Here is a 20470-nt window from a genome sequence, read left to right as displayed (position 1 = left end):
CATTTAGCAGACGCTCTTATCCAGAGCGACTTACAAATTGGTGAATTCACCTTCTGACATCCAGTGGAACAGCCACTTTACAATAGTGCATCTAAATCATTAAGGGGGGGGGGGGTGAGAAGGATTACTTATCCTATCCTAGGTATTCCTTGAAGAGGTGGGGTTTCAGGTGTCTCCGGAAGGTGGTGATTGACTCCGCTGTCCTGGCGTCGTGAGGGAGTTTGTTCCACCATTGGGGGGCCAGAGCAGCGAACAGTTTTGACTGGGCTGAGTTAAGACAGGCCTGTCTTAAGTTTGCTAGAGAGCATTTGGATGATCCAGAAGAAGATTGGGAGAAGGTAAGATGAAACCAAAATATAACTTTTTGGTAAAAACTCAACTCGTCGTGTTTGGAGGACAAAGAATGCTGAGTTGCATCCAAAGAACACCATACCTACTGTGAAGCATGGGTGGAAACATCATGCTTTGGGGATGTTTTTCTGCAAAGGGACCAGGACGACTGATCTGTGTAAAGGAAAGAATGAATGGGGCCATGTATCGTGAGATTTTGAGTGAAAACCTCCTTCCATCAGCAAGGGCATTGAAGATGAAACGTGGCTGGGTCTTTCAGCATGACAATGATCCCAAACACACCGCCCGGACAACGAAGGAGTGGCTTCGTAAGAAGCATTTCAAGGTCCAGGAATGGCCTAGCCAGTCTCCAGATCTCAACCCCATAGAAAATCTGTGGAGGGAGTTGAAAGTCTGTGTTGCCCCAAAACATCACTGCTCTAGAGGAGATCTGCATGGAGGAATGGGCCAAAATACCAGCAACAGTGTGTGAAAACCTTGTGAAGACTTACAGAAAACGTTTGACCTCTGTCATTGCCAACAAAGGGTATATAAAAAAGTATTGAGAAACTTTTGTTATTGACCAAATACTTATTTTCCACCATAATTTGCAAATAAATTAATAAAAAATCCTACAATGTGATTTTCTGGATTTTTTTCTCATTTTGTCTGTCATAGTTGAAGTGTACCTATGATGAAAATTACAGGCCTCATCTTTTTAAGTGGGAGAACTTTTGGTGGCTGACTAAATACTTTTTTGCCCCACTGTATATATAGTACCAGTCAAAAGTTTGGATACACCTAGGCATTGAAGGGTTTTTCTTAGTTTTCAAATAGGGTTATCTTCTGTACACCACCCCTACCTTGTCACAACTGATTGGCGCAAACGCATTAAGAAGGGAAGACATTCCACAAATTAATCTTTTAACAAGGCACACCTGTTAATTGAAATACCTTCCAGGTGACTACCTCATGAAGCTGGTTGAGAGAATGCCAGGAGTGTGCAAGGCTGTCATCGAGGCAAAGGGTGGCTACTTTGAAGAATCTAAAATATATTTGTTTTTTTGCTTTTTTGGTTACTACATGATTCCAAATGTGTTATTTCATAGTTGATGTCTCACTATTATTCTTCAATGTAGGAAATAGTAAAAAATAAAGAAAAACCCTTGAATGAGTAGGTGTGTCCAAACTTTTGACTGGTACTGTATATATATTGGGGAAATGTGTTTATCAACATGCCACTTATTAAACAGAATAAAAATAAATGAGGTGTTTATTTAAAAAATACACTTTAACATAGAACTTATCTGTAAATATATTTTAAAATATATTTTTCCTGAGCTGTCAAACACAAAGTGAAATGTTCCCGAGCCTCACCTCCAGCCCCGTCTCCAACTGACAGAGCAGAGTTAGAATTTAGAAATTTCTTCAGAAGGAGAAGAACAATTGTCACTGCCAAAAAGCTTTCTCGTGGATAATGGAATTGTATTTGTTTCATACATTCATAACATTGAATTCAAATATGTTTTAACTTGTGGATGACAGAGGAAGCAAGAGTAAGCAAGAGTTTATCGAACTTGCTAACACAACTACCTAGCTAGCTCCTTCTTTTGCTTGCCACCAACATGCAGTGTGACTGAAAATTCAAGTTTAGTAGATCAGTAGAGTTGATGTCATGTATGTATTAGATACAAAGCTATTGTTAAATGTGTTTGGCTAGCCAACCAATGTGTTGCTTGCTAGCTAACTGACTTAGCTAGCTTTATTGAGGGTTGGGTGACTGGTCGAACTGGCTAGCTAGCTACTGTAGCCAGATACACTGAGTATACAAAACATTAGGAACAGCTTTCTAATATTGAGTTACGCCCCCTTTTTGGTTTCAGAACAGCTTAAATTCCTCTGGGCATGTGTTGACTCAAATGCTACTCAAAGTTGTGTGAAGTTGTCTGGATGTCTTTTGGTTGATGGACCATTCTTGATACACATGGAGTGTGGAAAACCCAGCAGTGTTGCAATTCTTGACACACTCAAACCGGTGTGCCTGGCACCTACCACTATACCCTCAAGTAATCCTGGCCCAGGTAAACAGTGTCCAACGGCCAGGATTACTGTATTCTGGATCACATTTCATAAAATGTGGGAAACGGATCCTAGATTATAACTCCTATTCTGCTCTGATGTGCTGTATGTTTGTTAGGAGAAAACATGAAAGCTGCTCCAGGAATAGGAGATCATCATAAAATAAACTGCATTTAAGTGCAGGCACAGCAGGCACACAAGCCACCTGTGGTTTCACAGAAACACTCCACACTAGGAGGTGCAGGAGTTGATAAACATTGTCCTCATGGGTAAGTACGGTGAAGAAGCATCCCATCATAAAAGCTTCTCAGAGAAGGAGTGCTGATCCAAGATAAGTGTTGCCATCCATGAATCTCCCTCTGGCCTCCTTTCCCCATAGAAACCCCAGCAGCAGATCTGCAGCTAGAGTGTGGAATGCAGTATTGTTATGTATCTTCAAAGTCTGATCGTTTCCCTATCTGAATATTACAGAAATTCCCAAAATCACACGGGAGTTGGAAGAAATAAAGTACTCCAAATCAGGCCCCAAAATGGTCCATGGGAGTCTGCTAACCAGATTGACATAAAAAAAGCAGACTACGGTTTGCAACTGCACATGGGGACAAAGATCGTACTTTTTGGAGAAATGTCCTCTGGTCTGATGAAACAAAAATAGAACAGTTTGCCCATAATGACCATTGTTATGTTTGGAGGAAAAAGGGGGAAGCTTGCAAGCCGAAGAACACCATCCCAACCGTGAAGCACGGGGGTGGCAGCATCATGTTGTGGAGGGTAATTTGCTGCAGGAGGGACTGGTGCACTTCACAAAATAGATGGCAATATGAGGAAGGAAAATATGTGGATATATTGAAGCAACATCTCAAGACATCAGTCAGGAAGTTAAAGCTTGGTCGCAAAAGGGTCTACCAAATGGACAATGACCCCAAGCATACTTCCAAAGTTGTGGCAAAAGGGCTTAAGGACAACAAAGTCAAGGTATTGGAGTGGCCATCACAAAGCCCTGACCTCAATCATATAGAAAATGTGTGGGCAGCACTGAAAAAGTGTGTGCGAGCAAGAAGGCCTACAAATCTGACTCAGTTACACCAGCTCTGTCAGGAGGAATGAGCCAAAATTCACCCAACTTATTGTGGGAAGCTTGTTGAAGGCTATTCAAAACGTTTGACCCAAGTTAAACAATTTAAAGGCAACGCTACCAAATACTAATTGAGTATATGTAAACTTCTGACCCACTGGGAATATGATGAAAGATATAAAAGCTTAAATAAATCATTCTCTCTACTATTATTCTGACTTTTCACATTCTTGAAAAAAAGTGGTGATCCTAACTAACCTAAGACAGGGAATTTTTACAAGGATTAAATGTCAGCAATTGTGAATAACTGAGTTTAAATGTAGTTGGCTAAGGTGTATGTAAACCTCCGACATCAACTGTAGCAATAACGTCTGCATTGAATTCCTACAAAAAAATACAAGTTAAATGGGTTTCCATCGCATTTTCAAATCTACTGATGGTTTTGTCAACATTCAAATAAAGAACTAAATAGCTAATATGCCTACTCTGGCATCTGCGCTCTAGTCAACAGTTTGCATATTCAGTGCGGGTATAGCCTACATGATGATATTATTATGGACAAAAGAGCAAGATTATTTTTATTTGTCAAATGGCAATCAAGCACTGATCATAATATCACCAGAATAAAAACCTTGGAAAGAGCATTGGAAGGGAGCATCAATCTCATCAAATTGTACTTTCACCACCCTGTGAAGTACATCATAACTTATTTCATGTGTAGGCTAATAAACTACATGCTTTCTCGAGTTGTTGTGGGAGGACCAATTTCTCGCATAATACAGACACCAAAAGATCCCACGTCGTCTAGCGTATTTTTGTTGTTGTAGACAGTTGGGAAGTTTACCGACAAATTTGCTTTTCTCATCAGGCCTGTCATGACATTTCTTACCAGATATGTACTTTACAGCTTCCCGAGTGGCACAGTGGTCTAAGGCTGATGGAGATTCTGGGTTCGAGTCCAGGCTCTGTCGCGGCAGGCCGGGATCGGGAGATCCATGGGGCCGTGCACAATTGGCCCAGCGTCGTCCGGGTTAGGGGAGGGTTTAGCCGGCAGGGATGTCCTTGTCCCATCGTGCACTAGCAACTCCTGTGGCGGGCCAGGCGCAGTGCACGCTGACACGGTCGCCAGGTGTACGGTGTTTCCTCCGACACATTGGTGCGGCTGGCTTCCGGGTTAAGTGGGCATTGAGTCAAGAAGCATTGCGGCTTGGTTGGGTTGTGTTTCGGAGGATGCACGGTGTTCAACTTTCCCAAGTCCTTACGGGAGTTGCAGCGATGAGACAAGATTGTAACTACCAATTGGATACCACAAAATTGGGGAGAAAAAGGGGTAAAAAAATGATAAATAAAGACGTACTTTACTTGCATAGAAAGGTTGAATTTTAATGTGGTTAGTGTTTGGAATAAATTGTGACCCATCTGACCGGCCGGGAAGATTGACAGGACCGGCCAGCCGGGTTGGTCAAATAGGCAGGTCCGGCCTCCAAATATGCAGGTCCGGCCGGCCGGCCCTCCAAATAGGCAGGTCCGGCTGGCCAGATAGGCAAGTCCTGCTGATCATATCAGACAGGTCCGGCCGGCAGGCCAGATAGACAGGCACGGCCGGCAGACCAGATAGGTAGGTCTGGCCCGGGCGGCAATATAGGCAGGTCAGGCCGATCAGATATTTGGATCTTGCTTGCCGGTCAGATAGGTTCTTTGCTGTCATACAGATGAAAACTACTCATTTCTGATGACTTGAAAATGAAACCCTTTTTAAAGTATCTTTATTTTGAAATGAAGCTACAATTCCAATTTTATCTTCCAGAAGAGGCAGAATCTATAATACAGCAAATAATATGGCTAAACGCCAAAATACTGGTCAAATCAAATCAAATGTATTTATATAGCCCTTCGTACATCAGCTGATATCTCAAAGTGCTGTACAGAAACCCAGCCTAAAACCCCAAACAGCAAGCAATGCAGGTGTAGAAGCACGGTGGATAGGAAAAACTCCCTAGAAAGGCCAAAACCTAGGAAGAAACGTAGGTACTGGTAGAGGATTAAATATATTTTCTTGGAAAACATTTATAATAACAACAAATGAGAGGAAAGAGAGATTTGATATAGGCCAATAGTTCTTCAAATTGTCCCTGTCAAGTTTGTACTTTTTCAAGAGAGGCTTTATTACTGCCACTTTGAGTGAGTTTGGGAGACATTTATTATGTTCAACATAGGAAGGTCAAGCACAGGATGTAGCTCTTTCAGTAGTTTAGTTGGAATAGGGTAGACAGCTGGAAGGTTTAGTAGACAGCTGGAAGGTTTAGAGACCATGACTATTTTAGTGAATGTGTCAAGAGATACAGGATTAAAAAGCTTGAGTGTCTCCATTGATCCTATTCATTTGATGAGAATTTGATGACAATCTATTTTGCAGTTAAGTTGCACATGACAAGATATAGGCTATATAAAAAGGATGTGGTAGTGGTGATGTTAAACACTTCACCTATTGTTGTTGAGATCTGATATTCTGCACAGCGTAAGACTAGACATAGGCAAATGTCACATCATCAACCAATCACATTTGTGAAATCCTTTCGGGCTAAATTCCAGCTGAACTTGGAGAGGACAGTTATAGCCTAACAGTTATAGCTTAATTACACTGAACAAAAATACAAATGCAACATGCCACAATTTCAAAGATTTTACTGAATTACAGTTCATATAAGTAGATCAGTCAATTGAAATAAATAAATTAGGCCCTAATCTATGGATTTCGCATGACTTGGATATATATATATATCTGTTGGTCACAGATGCCTTAAAAAAGGTAGGGGTGTGGATCAGAAAATCAGTCAGTATCTGGTGTGACCACAATTTGCCTCATGCAGTGTTGCACATCTTCGCATAGAGTTGATCATTTTCAGCTTCCAGGAATTGTGTACAGATATTTGTGCAATGGAGCTGTGCATTATCATGCTGAATCATAAGGTGACGGCAGATGAATTGCATGATAATGGGCCTTAGGATCTCATCACGGTATCTCTGCACATTCAAATTGCAATCAATGAAATGCAATTGTGTTCGTAGCTTATGACTGCCCATACCATAACCCAACCACCACCATGGGGCACTCTGTTCACAACGTTGACGTCAGCAAACCACTCGCGCACACACAACGCCAAACACGATGTCTGCCATCTGTTGTCACAGTTGAAACCGTAATCCATCTGTGATGGGGACACTTCTCCACTTCTTCTCAGGCCAAGACCCTGGTGAGGACGATGAGCATGCAGATGAGCTTCCCTGGGACGGTTTCTGAGAATTTGTTCAGAAATTCTTCAGTTGTGCAAACCCACAGTTTTATCAGCTGTCCGGGTGGCTCGTCTTAGACCATTCCACAGGTAAAGAAGCCTTATGTGGAGGTCCTGGGCTGGTGTGGTTACACAACGTTTGCGGTTGTGAGGCCAGTTGGACGTACTGCCAAAGTCTCTAAAACGACTTTGGAGGCGGCGTATGGTAGAGAAATTAACATAAATTATCTGGCAATAGCTCTGGTGGACATTCCTGCAGTTAGCATACCAACTGCATGCTCCCTCAAAACTTGAGACGTCTGTGGCATTGTGTTGTGTGACAAAATTGCACATGGACTTTTATTGTCCTCAGCACAAGGTGCACCTGTGTAATGATCATGCTGTTTAATCAGCTTCTTGATATGCCAAATCTGTCAAGTGGATGGATTATCTTGGCAAAAGATAAATGCTTACTAACAGGGATGTAAACACATTTGTGCACAACATTTGAGAGAAATAAGCTTTTTTGTGTAAAGACTATGGGATCTTTTTTTCAGCTAATGAAACATAGGACCAACACTTTAGATGTTGCGTTCATATTTTTGTTCAGTAAACTTACAAAAAGTCTGCTTCTAATGAAGAGCTACAAAGGTAAATAGCCATATTAGGCTGAAAGATATAAGGTCATTTCGGCAAATGTGTGAGGCTCTCCATGCTCATGAGTTGCTCATTCAACATATTTGCTGCTACTTCACTCAATCCCATATTAAGTCTCCCTTCTTAACTGTTTTACATTCTAGACCAACCAGAACTGTTTCCTTGGCTAAATATTCCAAGATTTCCCAGATTCCCAGATATTCATAAAACAGCCACACGTGTCTTAATTTAAAGTTAGGTATAAGGTTATCAGTGTGGTTAAGATTGGGGATAAGGTTAGGTTTTAAATATTGTAGAAATAGGTGGGGTTTAGCCATAGTTATGATCTTGCCCTAGAGAAAGAGGTAGGTGAAAGGAAATTAGCTTGGTTAATTGGAAATGGTAGATTGTTCATATTTTGTGGTAGCCAGGCTCAGCAAGAGAAGATTCTGAAAATGGAAAAGCTTAATGGGAAGAAGATTAAAAGCCATGTCCCTGGTGCTTATGCTAGATTGGGGTGAGTCATTGCTGGGGTCCAAATATCTATGTAAATAGATTATATTAAAAGAAAATGTGAAGGGGGGAAGAGGGAAAGGGCCAAAAGGTTGATCAGTTGAAAATAAGGTCAATGAAGTGAAAGCGAGGTTTGAGAAGGTTATGCCTGGTAAAGTACATATAGAATTCCTTAGTTTCAATGTCAGAGAATTTGTCCCATCCTCATTGCAGGGTTTTAAATGCCAAAGCATGGGACATGTAGCTGTTCAATGTAAAGGACGGAAAAGATGAGCCAAGTGTGGAGGGGAACATGATTACGGTGAATGTGTTGTAATTGTGGGGGGAACACAGTGCATCATTTGGTGGGTGCCAGGAGCAGAGAGAGGCTAGAGAGGCTCAGCGATATAGAATTAGTCATGATGTATCGTATCTAGAGGCTGTAAGACAGATTGGTGAACTACAGTGTGGAATGATGGTGCTTCTATGGCTACTCCTGTGGTAAGTGGGCTTAATGTCTGGGATGATGTTTCTGCTGGTCCTGGCATGGTTTGGAGGCCTGTTCAGAAATATTGAACTCATGAATGTGTGGTGTCAAAGGACACTTAATAAAGTGGACTCCATAGCTTTTATTGGTAAGGTTATCAATACTACTCAGGTTGTGGTAAGCAGAAATGGCAGGTTGAAGGTTATTGTAGAGATGGCAAAAGAGATATTGGGGGTATCAGATGCTACTGTTGAAATGGTTGTTGATATGCTGAACAATCCTAAGGGTGGATTGTTTGAGCATGATATAGACTACATTTAATTTATTTATTTTCACCTTTATTTAACCAGGTAGGCAAGTTGAGAACAAGTTCTCATTTACAATTGCGACCTGGCCATGGGGTAGGTGGGGATGGGTGGTAGAAGTTAGTAGGGATTTATTTGTTTTTTATTTTATTTTCATGGTAGTACAGAATTGGGCAGATCATGATTGATCGTACATTCTAGCACAGTAGGTGGCGGCATGCACTTAAACGATTGTTTGCGGACCATAATATCATAGAAGAAGAAGACGATAGTTATGACTTTGTGGCTGTGGTAACTAGTGACGACGGAACGCAAGACGCCTTTATTGTTCCTTCGATTAAACAGAAATCAGGGGAAATCATGTCTACTTGATAGCTAGCGATTTATTGTGGTAAATTAGCTAGAACAAACTATGGACGATCCAAATACGTTTGATACGAAGTCAAATTAAAACTTGGTCCGTGGAAACATCGACGGTCTTGGTTACTTGACGAAAGCTAGCTAGGAGTTGTGTTGAGATTGGAAGCGGAAGGGAATTCGAAGGGGAAAGAAGGGAAAAAAATCGGTGGTAGGACGTGGGATGCATTGCGCAAGTTGGAAGAAAGACTTTCCCGATGTTATGCGACAAATGGGTTTCCCAAGTCGTGAAAGCGGGAGGTTATTTTATTAATATCAAGTTATAGGAATCGGTTGGTATTGTTGAGACATATTTCATAATTGTCAGAAGCGAGCCACGTAAAGTAGCTAGCTACAGTACTGTAGGCATCGATAGGTAGCTAGCTAGACTTTTAAAATGGCGGAAGCCTGGCCCAGACCCCCGGCCCTCTTTTTGTTGTTGAGTTTGAGTGCCTGCTGGGAAGTGGATTCCTGCCCTGCTCCGTGCTCTTGTATGAGGGGATCAGACGAAATCCAAATCCTGGATTGCAATAGGAAAAGGTTGTCCTCGGCCCCTCTGGATCCACCTCACGGGATTACTCATCTGTAAGTAGCTAGCCTAGTTAGCTACTACGGCTAGCTAACGCCTTAGCTAACACATTTGTTGACAAGCAACAGTGGGTTTCCCATGTTCTCTGTGATGGCTCCTTACCTTAGCAAGCCACCTAGCCTTGTTAGCTTGCGAGTCTATGTCTATGTCAGTTGTTTAACTCACTAGATACTAGTATCTGGATGTGATCATTTGAGTTTTTCTTGTAAAGATGCAAAAACAAATGCTACATCCACTGTAGTGGACTACCTGAAAGGTGGCAATGGAATTATCCTGTAACTTTATGTAATAAATAATAATAATCTCCTTTTCAGCACTATGAATCACAATGATCTGACAACTGTGCCATACCTTGGAGAAGTTACCTCAAACATCACAACACTCTTATTGTAAGTCAAAACAAATGTATCCTCTAAGTCGTGCATGTTGTGCAATAACCAATGTGATTCCTAGATGTCCTGTAGTATGATAGAGAAGTGTTAAAGAAAGAAATCACTTGTCTTCTCGGCCTTAGTCATAGCTAAGGTTTATTTGGGTCATCACATCTTCACATTGATGGTGTCATGTAGATCCATGTTGATAATTATGTACATTACTGATCATTGTGCACAGGGTCCACAACCTGATCTCAGAACTGTGGATGCATCAGCTGCAGCTGTACATCTCTCTGGAGACACTTGATCTGTCATCTAACTCTATCTCAGAGATCAAGGCTGGAGCCTTCCCACCAATGCAGCTGAAATACTTGTGGGTCCTGCCTGTAGCATTGTTTTCCAACTATAGTAAACTAGTTCTAATGAGGGAAGAGCTAGTCATTAAAGTCATAACCCAGTCTTTGGCCATTACCCAGAAGGGCATTCTACTGTACTTGTTGTCATTGGATTGTTCATTTTGTGTTTCTGCATCTCCCAGGAATTTAAGCAATAACAAGATCAGTGTCCTTGAACCTGGCTGCTTTGACAACATCTCTAGTTCCCTGCTGGTCCTGAAGCTGAACAGGAACAGAATAACACTGCTGCCATGCAAAGTATTCAGGCTTCCCCAGCTGCAGTTTTTGTAAGTTACTTTTTTAGATTTCACAGATTCTATGTTGCACTACTTTCAAGTAGTTAAAACAAAAAGTTCTAAACTGCCTGTCTGACTACCCTAGGGAATTAAAGCGCAACAAGATCAAGATAGTGGACAGTCTGACCTTCAAAGGGATGGACTTACTGAAATCACTGAAGATGCAGCGGAATGGCATAACTAAGCTGATGGATGGTGCTTTCTTTGGGCTCAACAACATGGAGGAGCTGTGAGTTATTTTTCGTGATTGTCTTCTATTAAAACAATCATTACAGTATGTGTTTATATGCATGTAGGACTAGGAGTTGTGATACCCTGTCTTTTTAGTTTCAAATATTTTTTTATTGAACACACACAAGAATGGTGTATAGGTATACAAGACAGGTATACAATTCTTATCTAAACATAAAAGAGCAGACAGGAACAACAAGACCCAGAGTTCTGGGTGCAAAATAAATAATACAAAACAAGGACACCGAAAGAAAGAGGGAAGATGTCCCCCCTATCCCTCCCATACCCTGTCTTTTTAATACCCCATCCTTTGTTTTCTAATGTATTCAGAGAGCTGGAGCACAACAACTTGACGGAGGTCAACAAAGGCTGGCTGTATGGCCTGCACATGCTGCGTGTGCTGCGGTTCAGCCAGAACGCCATCGGCATCATCCGACCAGACGCCTGGGAGTTCTGCCAAAAGCTGGAGGAACTGTGAGTGTTCTCTACCTAACCCCATCCCCATGGGAGTGCATCTGCACATTTTTTGCATAAGAGTCATTTGACCCCTTTTCTGAAGCTGAAGGACCAATATCTAGTTGGGACTTGGGGAGGGTGTATTGCAGATCATTTTATGTTTCACATTCACAATTCATGCTGATTCTTAAGGGTCCAGGATGTTTTGGTAAAGTGTGATTGTACAAGACCATTGTCCAAGCTTGTCTCCTGTGGATGTCCTCCTTAGAGATCTGTCCTTCAACCACCTGACCCGGCTGGAGGAGACAGCGTTCAGTGGACTGGGTCTTCTGGAGAACCTGAATCTGGGAGATAACTCGGTCAGCCACCTGGGAGAGGGAGTCTTCAGCAGCCTGGCCAATCTGCGCTCACTGTAAGGATGTCACACCTCACTCTTAGAAACCTGTGCCTTTCATTCACTCATTATGCATTCACATAACACAATAAACACGAACATGTTTTTGGCACCTCTGCATTCTGATGAAGGCTGCAAACAGTAGGTTTGTGTATTTTTTTAAACATTTGTTGATTTGTCCTGGCTTTGTTTTGTTTATTAGACTGTTGTATGGTAGACCACTAAACTGTAGTATAGTAACTAGCACCTTTTATGTTCTCATCGTCATGTAGTATAGAACCACTCTTTCCATTGCTTAGTTGGACTGTGTAGTGAATAATGCAATAATGACAAACATAGGCAACTCAATTGTTTTTAAAGACCTCTGAGACAGGAAGAATAATGTTGAGTACAAAATAAATAGTGAATGTAGCCTCCAGCCAGTAGATCAATTAACCAAATACTTTGCAAAATCGCTCTGGGAAGAGAAGGGGCACTAACACAATTGATGTGCTGAGTTCCAAGAAGGCATTGAGCTGCAAAGAGAGGGAGGTCAGGGCTCGGGTTCAGCACACCTCCCTGGGCCCTGTGGCAGGGGGAATTAGAGGGTTAAGGCCCTTTTGAGAGCCACCCAGGCATGAGGAAGGAGAAACAAAAGCGCCCATGACCTGTCCTGTAAACACAAGCCCTCTGCGGGTTTTAGAAGGACCCGTGAACCGTTAAATGCTAAACGCAGCCAATTAATCCCCTCATCAGAACTGCAGGAGCACTGAGTTATGACACTCTGTAAAGTATGCCGCTTCACATTTGCCAAATTAATCAAATTGGCTTAGACGCACAGAGCAGAAATGAACTTATTTTCTCTCACCAAGCAAAGAGGCTCAGTGAGCTTTGTGCTTCTGATTCTGGGGAAAGTATTTTTTTTTCTTACATACTGTATTTCTGTTCGCATTTCAGAGACATACGGGATAATGAGATCTCTTGGGCCATTGAGGACTCCATTGGTGTGTTTGTTGGAATGAAGAAGCTGAACACCTTGTAAGTGCATTCTGCATAATATATATTCCTTTTGTTGCTATGGATACTGATATCAGCAGAATATTTGTAGGCAAATTTAATCTGAGCGTTTATCCCCCAGGATTCTCCAGCAGAACAAGATCAAATCTATCACAAAGAAGGCCTTTGAGGGTTTGGAGGCGCTTGAACACCTGTAAGTACCACTACAGCAAACCCACTCTGAGATGGTTGGTCTCCATAACAGACGATTCAGCAGCTATCACTTCAAGCCCGAGACAGGAGATGGTTCTGATTACCCCAGTGCAGCGGTTTTATTGTGCTAGTATCATAGGAAACCAATGATAATGTCATGATGCTAGCGCAGCACTTCATTCATATTTATTTTTGCCAACAGAGACCTGAGCAAGAATGGGATCATGTCCATCCACCCTGATTCTTTGTCTCACATGAAGCTGAAAGTGTTGTAAGTAGGACCTACTAATGTCTGAGGTGGTGGTCTTGAGTCCTTGTAGCAGAGGCTACAATATTTAGAAATTGAAGAATGCTTGAATCATTTCATAATATTGTGGCTGTATGTCCTGTCCTCAGTGTCCTGAACACTAGCAGCCTGCTTTGTGACTGCCAGCTGCAGTGGCTGGGCCCGTGGTTGAATGACAACCACTTCCTGCAGTCTGTCTCAGTCATGTGTGCCCACCCTGCCAGCCTGCTGGGCCGCAACGTTGTGTCTGTCAGCCTGGAGGAGCTCGTCTGTGGTTAGTCACCTAGCTACCTACCCTGCTGTATTTAGTCTGGACCAGATCTCACTAACCAGGTTTCCATCCAACCTTTCTATGTGAGTAAAGTACATGTCAGATAAAACACTTCACAACAGGCCTGATGGAAACAGCAAATTAGTGGGATCTTTTTTGCCAAAACCAGAGTGGGCACATTCCCTTTATAAAACCATCAGGAGAGTTTAACCGTACATGTTATTGTATGTGCACTACATCATCACGCACAGCCTTTTATCTGCAATTTGATGAAAACACGTTGTCTTGTGGGAGAATGCGCATATAGTTTTTAATCAGGCAAATATTCAAAAATCAGCATAATCTGTCGCCAATTGGATGGAAACCTAGCTACTGACTGGGACAATTATCACACAACCTTTCTTGAAGTTTTTTAATTAACTCATGGCCCTCTCCCTCCACTCTCCCACAGATGACTTTCCGAAACCCCGGATCACAGAGCACCCTGAGACTGCCACCGCCCTGCGTGGGACCAATGTGACTCTGAGCTGCCTGGCGTCCAGCAGCAGTGACTCCCCCATGACCACGGCCTGGAGGAAGGACGGGGAGGTGCTGTACGATGCAGAGGTGCAGAACTACGCCCGCTACCAGGAGCGAGAGTTGGTCTACACCACCGTGCTGCACCTGCTCAACGTCAACTTCACAGACGAGGGACGCTACCAGTGTGTAGTTTCCAACCATTTTGGTGCAAACTACTCCAACCGGGCCAAGCTCACAGTCAATGGTGAGGAGGCTTTACATTTTTCTCCCCAAAGTTTTTTATATTTTTTTTATACATTTACAAACTGTTATCGTGACTTGTTTCTTGGTAGGCATTGAGCTGTTAATCTAAGTTTGAGCTGGCATGGTTGGGCTTCCATATCAAGGCATTGCCATCTTCAATCTTTTTTTCTTACTTTCCTCTCTCAGAGCTACCATCCTTCCTGAAGACTCCCATGGATCTGACCATCCGTACAGGCACCATGGCCAGACTGGAATGTGCCGCCGAGGGTCACCCCTCACCCCAGATTGCCTGGCAGAAAGACGGGGGCACAGACTTCCCTGCTGCCCGGGAGAGAAGGATGCACGTCATGCCTGACGATGACATCTTCTTCATTGCCAATGTAAAGACGGAGGACATGGGTGTGTACAGCTGCACAGCCCAGAATGTTGCAGGAAGCCTGTCAGCCAACGCTACACTCACTGTACTAGGTAAATTGCCATCTCATGATCAATTATCTGGTCAAAACATAGTTTTATATCATGTGTTCATAATTTGATTGGTAATTTATAATGTAAATCTCTCTGCTCCCAGAAACGCCGTCCTTAATGCGTCCCATGGAGGACAGGACAGTAGCTCGTGGGGAGACGGCGGTGCTCCAGTGTATCGCAGGGGGCAGCCCTGCGCCCCGTCTCAACTGGACCAAGGACGATGGGCCCCTGGTCCTTACCGAGCGCCACTTCTTTGCTGCTGCCAACCAGTTGCTCATCATTGTGGACACGGGGCCGGCGGACACCGGGAAGTACACATGTATCATGTCCAACACGCTGGGCACGGAGCGCGGTCACATCTACCTCAGCGTGTCGCCATCGCCCAACTGTGACACGGCCGGCGGCTACGACCAGGACGGCTGGACCACGGTGGGCATCGTGGTGATCGTAGTGGTCTGCTGTGTGGTGGGCACCTCGCTGGTCTGGGTCATCGTCATCTACCACATGCGTCGGAAGAGTGAGGACTACAGCATCACCAACACAGATGAGCTGAACCTGCCGGCAGACATCCCCAGTTACCTGTCCTCTCAGCGCACACTGTCAGAGCCTCAAGAGGGATACAGCAACTCTGAAGCAGGGAGCCACCAACAGCTCATGCCACCACTGTCCAACGGCTACGTCCACAAGGGCACTGACGGTAACCTTACTATACTGACTCCCTAGATTCAGTCTCATTCATCTGAGGCCCTTTGACTTGAATGTTTTTTTCTGTTTTTGCACTCTGTCACTAAAGACAGTTTGCTCAAATTTTGATTGACTGACCCCTGACTGGTGAGCAGAAAGATGAGTCCCCATCCTGTTTGTGTGTTGTCCAGGTGTGTGTTATGGTGACACAGGCAGCGAGGTGGACACTGAGGCCAACGGGATGCTACACTGCCGCGTGGGCTCTCTGTTTACGGGACGGAGCAGCTTCCATCCTGGGGAGCCTCGCGAGGGACTGGCTGGGGTGCCTACAGGTGGGTTTAGTCATTAGAACCAACCAACAAAACTCCATCTCCTAAACAACAATTTTACAGCACAGTTTGTTGAAAGGCCTGTCTGTCACAATCAGATTGTGTGGATTTGTTTCAGAGTAAGAGTTTATAGTTGACTGTCCTCAACAGGTGGTGCAGGGCCGCTGGTCATCTGCTCGGACTGCTACGACAACGCTAACATCTACTCTCGAACCCGGGAGTACTGCCCCTATGCCTACCTGGCTGAGGATGACTCCCTTGACAAGAGTCTGTCAGGCATCATGGCCCACTTTCCCAAGGAGTCCTACAGGGAGCAGCACACCCAGCATGAGGACACAGCCCTGGAGAGCCTCATCAACAACCAGGACTCCTCAGTCTTCCTCACCAGCCACGACCTCACCAAGAGGCTGAGCACAGCCCTCAGCCCCCCGGAACAACACTACAGCACCGGTGAGAGACCAGCTACAGACAGGCTCTTACCTCCGTGGCATGCATATCAACAATGAGTTCACAGAGATGTGTTTAGACAGTGATTTCACAGATGGGTTATCTAACAGTGACCTCAGACATTCATTTTAAGTCAGATTAGACTGTGCCAGAAAACTATGAGCTCCGATGGATGCAAACCCTTTTTGTTGAGTAATAATGTATGTTTGGTGTCTTTGTAGATGCTCCCTCCAGGTTGTTTTGGGGCAAAGGAGAGGACCTGTCTACAGTGCCCCAACCAGGTCTGTCTCAGCAGCCAGTGAATGTGCACAAGACTCCCCACGTGTCCTCAGTTGGCATGGGTGGAGAGGAGAGGAGTGGAGAGGGGGATGCCTCCCTTTCCCAGAGCACACAGGACCACATAAGTGCCTCTTATAGGACTAAGCCTCAAGAGCACACCCACTCCCCCACATAAAGCCTCTTCCCTATACACCCAGTCATCCTCTCCCACTTTGTCCTCTGCTCCAGCCACTACCTCCAAAGAGACGTATCACTTTCTGCCAAAAATGCTTTCTTGTATGTTTACATTACTTTCAATCATGCAGAGACAATTTGTTCCTATGAATTTGAAAAGGGACTGAACAGGTGACTAACCAGGTGACCCCCCCCAAGATTCCCTCCACCTCCCTTTCCTCCCACTCCCTCTAGAGGAAACTGAATGTATCCCTCAAAGAGCCATTTTGGATGCTTCCTTTTTGATTTCTAAGACATCAGAAGTTTGAAACGTGCTAACACTGTCCTCTGTACAGAAGTAGGGAATGGCAGCAGTGTTGGTAGATCTCCTGAGCGTTGTGCTTTACACTTGCAGTTGCCACATTATCTCTACAGTCACTTGTTGGAGCAGCCTTCATGATTTAAGGTACAAGTCTAGGACCACCTCTGCTCTCTCGTCCAGGACTAGAAGGGCCAGAGACCCCAGTCGTTGCCTGTTCAGCAGTGAGTGGGACGTACCTAACAGGGTCTATAGGTCAAGAAGGACCCTCACTGAATGGATCCCACCTCTAGCCATCTATATTGACTAACAGTCTGCTATTATACAAACTCAGAGACTGACACCAGACATGGTGTGTCTATATGCAATATTATTTTCCCCTATTCTCATCAATGTATCTTAAGCATAGATTGTTTTCCCGTGTGTCAAATGGAGACAGTCGTACTAACATTTTTTTCCCCCATTTTTAATTTTTAATGAAAGCGCACTGTCAAAGCAAAGAAAATATTCGGTATTGCACATTTGACAATCATGGTTTTGGTGGCCTCTTTGTGATGGTTCTATCAGAGGGTTTTCAACAGGCATTCTCAGTAACGCTCCATCAGGTATGGTTTCTCGTCACATATATGCACTGATCATATTTTCCTCAATATTATTTTTACAGGCACTTACCTCTCATGGTGGTATGTTTTCTATTATGCAGTGTGCATGCCATTTTAGATTCATAGAAGGATAATATGCCTTTACCCCCAATTTCATCAACCCTAGATACTGACCAGATTTTACCTTTGGACTGTGAAGAATGTATTATATGTATGTGTACATATGGTCATTAATCTATTCAATACTATGTCCTTCAAGACCTAAGCAGAATCATTTTATTCCTAAACTGCAGTAAGTTTTTATTTTATTTGTTGCATGTGTATGTGTCTGTCAGTATTATTTTTGTAGTTACTCCTGGGTGAATCCTAACTTGGTATGGGAGGTTTCCACAACATTGCTGAAAGATTTGGCCATAAATGTTGGTACTAATTTCAACAAGCTTAAACAAAGGCTTTTAATACTAGTTCTCTTTATATCAAGTCTACCTGTTGCCTTTGCTCAAATAAAATCACTGAATCATTTTGGCAATGGAGCATGGCTACTTCAGAATAAAATGTAGGCTATAAAAACACATTGCGTAAACATAAGTGTTTCTTGTCACATGCTCTTTATTTAACTGTTACATAACGCATTCCCACTTGAATCAAAACTTTTAGACATTCCATGGGCCATTGCTTGATAAAGCATTACGTACAAAACCATTCCAAGCCCATGCCACTGCATTCAATATTAGCTTAAATAGGGGTCACAGATTACGCTCTCTGCTGGGTAATTAAGGCAGGTAGTTATTGTAGCTGATCGCTTAACCATCACATTTATGACGCACTTTTTACCAACACATCTTAGTGTCTGCTTTGTGTTCAGAACATCTTGTTTTTGTCATTCTACCAAAGTTCAGCAGTAATGCTCTGGCAATATTTACAATGCTGCTTGTTTTCTGACTTGTTGAAGTTTTGTATCTTGACTTAATTGTACATTCTGTAAAGCATGTATAAAGAACATTTTGTTTCTTGAAATGTAGCTGTAATTAAAATAATCACATTCTGATAATTCTGACCAGATGTGGTTTAAAATGTATTTTGTGTAAATAGGCTTTAAAGAAGTTTTGATCACGCGGCCTGGGACATGTTCCAGGTTGCCTCTGAGAAAAACATTGACATATACATGGACTGTGACTGAGTTCATCAGGAAGTGTATAGGGAATATTGTTCCCACTGACAATTTTAAAGCCAAATAAAACGTGGATGGATTGCAGACGAACCACCGCATTTAACCACGACAAGGTGACTGGGAATATGATCGAATACAAGCAATCCATTTATGCTATCCGTAAGGCAATCAAACAGGCAAAACATCAGTATAGAGAAAGTTGTCGCAATTCAATGGCTCAGACGAGACGTAGGTGGCAGGGACTCCAGACAATCATGGATTATAAAGGAAAAACCAACTACGTCGCGTACACCGTCTTGTTCCCAGACAAGCTAAACTTCAACTTCGCCCACTATGAGGATCACACTGCTGCCAACACCGCTCCCGAGGTCTGAGCTTTCGTTCTCCGTTGCCGACTTGAGTAAGACATTAAAGCGTGTTAACCCTCGCAAGGATGCCGGCCCAGGACGCGGTTAAGGATGCCGTCTCAAGAGGATGTGCAGACCAGCTGGCTGGAGTGTTTATGGACATATTCAATCTCTGCCTATCCCAGTCTGCTGTCCCCACTTGCTTAAAGACGTCCACCATTGTTCCTGTACCCAAGAAAGCAAAGGGAACTGAACTAAATTACTATTGCCCTGTAGCACTCACTTCTGTCATGTAGTGCTTTGAGGCTAGTTAAAGATCATTTCACCTTACACCCTAGACTCATTGCAATTTTCATACCGCCCCAGTATATCCACGGATGATGCCATCGCATTGGACACTGCCCTATCCCAACTGGACAAGATAAATAACTGTAAGAATGCTGTTCATTGATTGCAGCTCAGCCTTCAACACCATAGTACCTTCCAAGCTCATCATTATGCTTGGGGCCCTCTGTCTGAACCCCGCTCTGTGCAACTAAGTCGTGGACTTCCTGACAAGGCTCCCCAGGTAGTGAAGATGGGCAACAACACCACTACGCTGATCCTCAACACGTGCCCCAAATGGGTGTGTGCTCAGCCCCCTCCTGTATTCCCTGTTTACCCATGACTGTGGCCATGCACGCCTCCAACTCAAACATCAAGTTTGCAGATGACAACAGTGGTAGGCCTGATTACCAACAATGACGAGACAGCGTAAAGGGAGATGAGGGCCCTGGCAGAGGGGTGCCAGGAAAATAACCTCAACAACACTAAGGAGCTTCAGGAGACAGCAGAGGGAGCACGCACCCATCCACATCAACGGGGTCGCAGTGGAGAAGGTTTAAAGCTTCAAGTTCCTCTGCATACACATCACTGACAATCTGAAATGGTCCACCCACACAGACAGTGTGGTGAAGGGGCGACAGCGCCTCGACAACCTCAGGCGGCTGAAGAAATTTGTCTTGGCCTCTAAGACCCTGAAACTTTTACAGATGAACAATTGAGAGCCTCCTGACAGGCTGTATCACCATCTGGTTTGGCAACCGGGAGCACACTGCCTGCCCTTCATGATGTCTACAGCACCCGGTGTCAAAGGACGGCCAAGAAGATCATCAAGGACCTCAACCACTCGAGCCACGGACTGTTCACCCCGCTAAAATCCAGAAGGCGAGGTCAGTACAGGTGCATCAAAGCTGGGACCGAGACTGAAAAACAGCTTCAATCTCAAGGCAGTCAGACTGCTAAATAGCCATCACTAGCCGGCCTCCACCCAGTAACCTGCCCTGCTTAGTCACTGTCACGAGCCGCCTACCACCTG

At 43.8% G+C, this 20470-nt stretch overlaps 1 protein-coding gene across 1 annotated transcript; it reads left to right on the top strand.

The window, feature by feature from the left end:
- Window positions 1-8924: 8924 nt before the first annotated feature.
- On the top strand, window positions 8925-18655 carry LOC135542055 (leucine-rich repeats and immunoglobulin-like domains protein 2). The gene is made up of 17 exons (XM_064968675.1): window positions 8925-9657; window positions 9976-10050; window positions 10274-10408; window positions 10574-10717; window positions 10812-10955; window positions 11288-11431; window positions 11682-11825; window positions 12744-12824; window positions 12925-12996; window positions 13198-13266; window positions 13392-13555; window positions 14004-14315; window positions 14501-14782; window positions 14886-15479; window positions 15658-15798; window positions 15946-16245; window positions 16464-18655. Exons 1-17 carry the CDS (start codon window positions 9470-9472, stop codon window positions 16694-16696), a joined length of 3222 nt encoding a protein of 1073 aa, XP_064824747.1. The 5' UTR covers window positions 8925-9469; the 3' UTR covers window positions 16697-18655.
- Window positions 18656-20470: the final 1815 nt, after the last annotated feature.

The sequence above is a fragment of the Oncorhynchus masou genome, chromosome 6, assembly GCF_036934945.1.
Source record: "Oncorhynchus masou masou isolate Uvic2021 chromosome 6, UVic_Omas_1.1, whole genome shotgun sequence".
Taxonomy (NCBI): Eukaryota; Metazoa; Chordata; class Actinopteri; order Salmoniformes; family Salmonidae; genus Oncorhynchus; species Oncorhynchus masou.
Note: the sequence above shows the minus strand (reverse complement) of the source record. Positions and strands in the feature narration are given on the sequence as shown.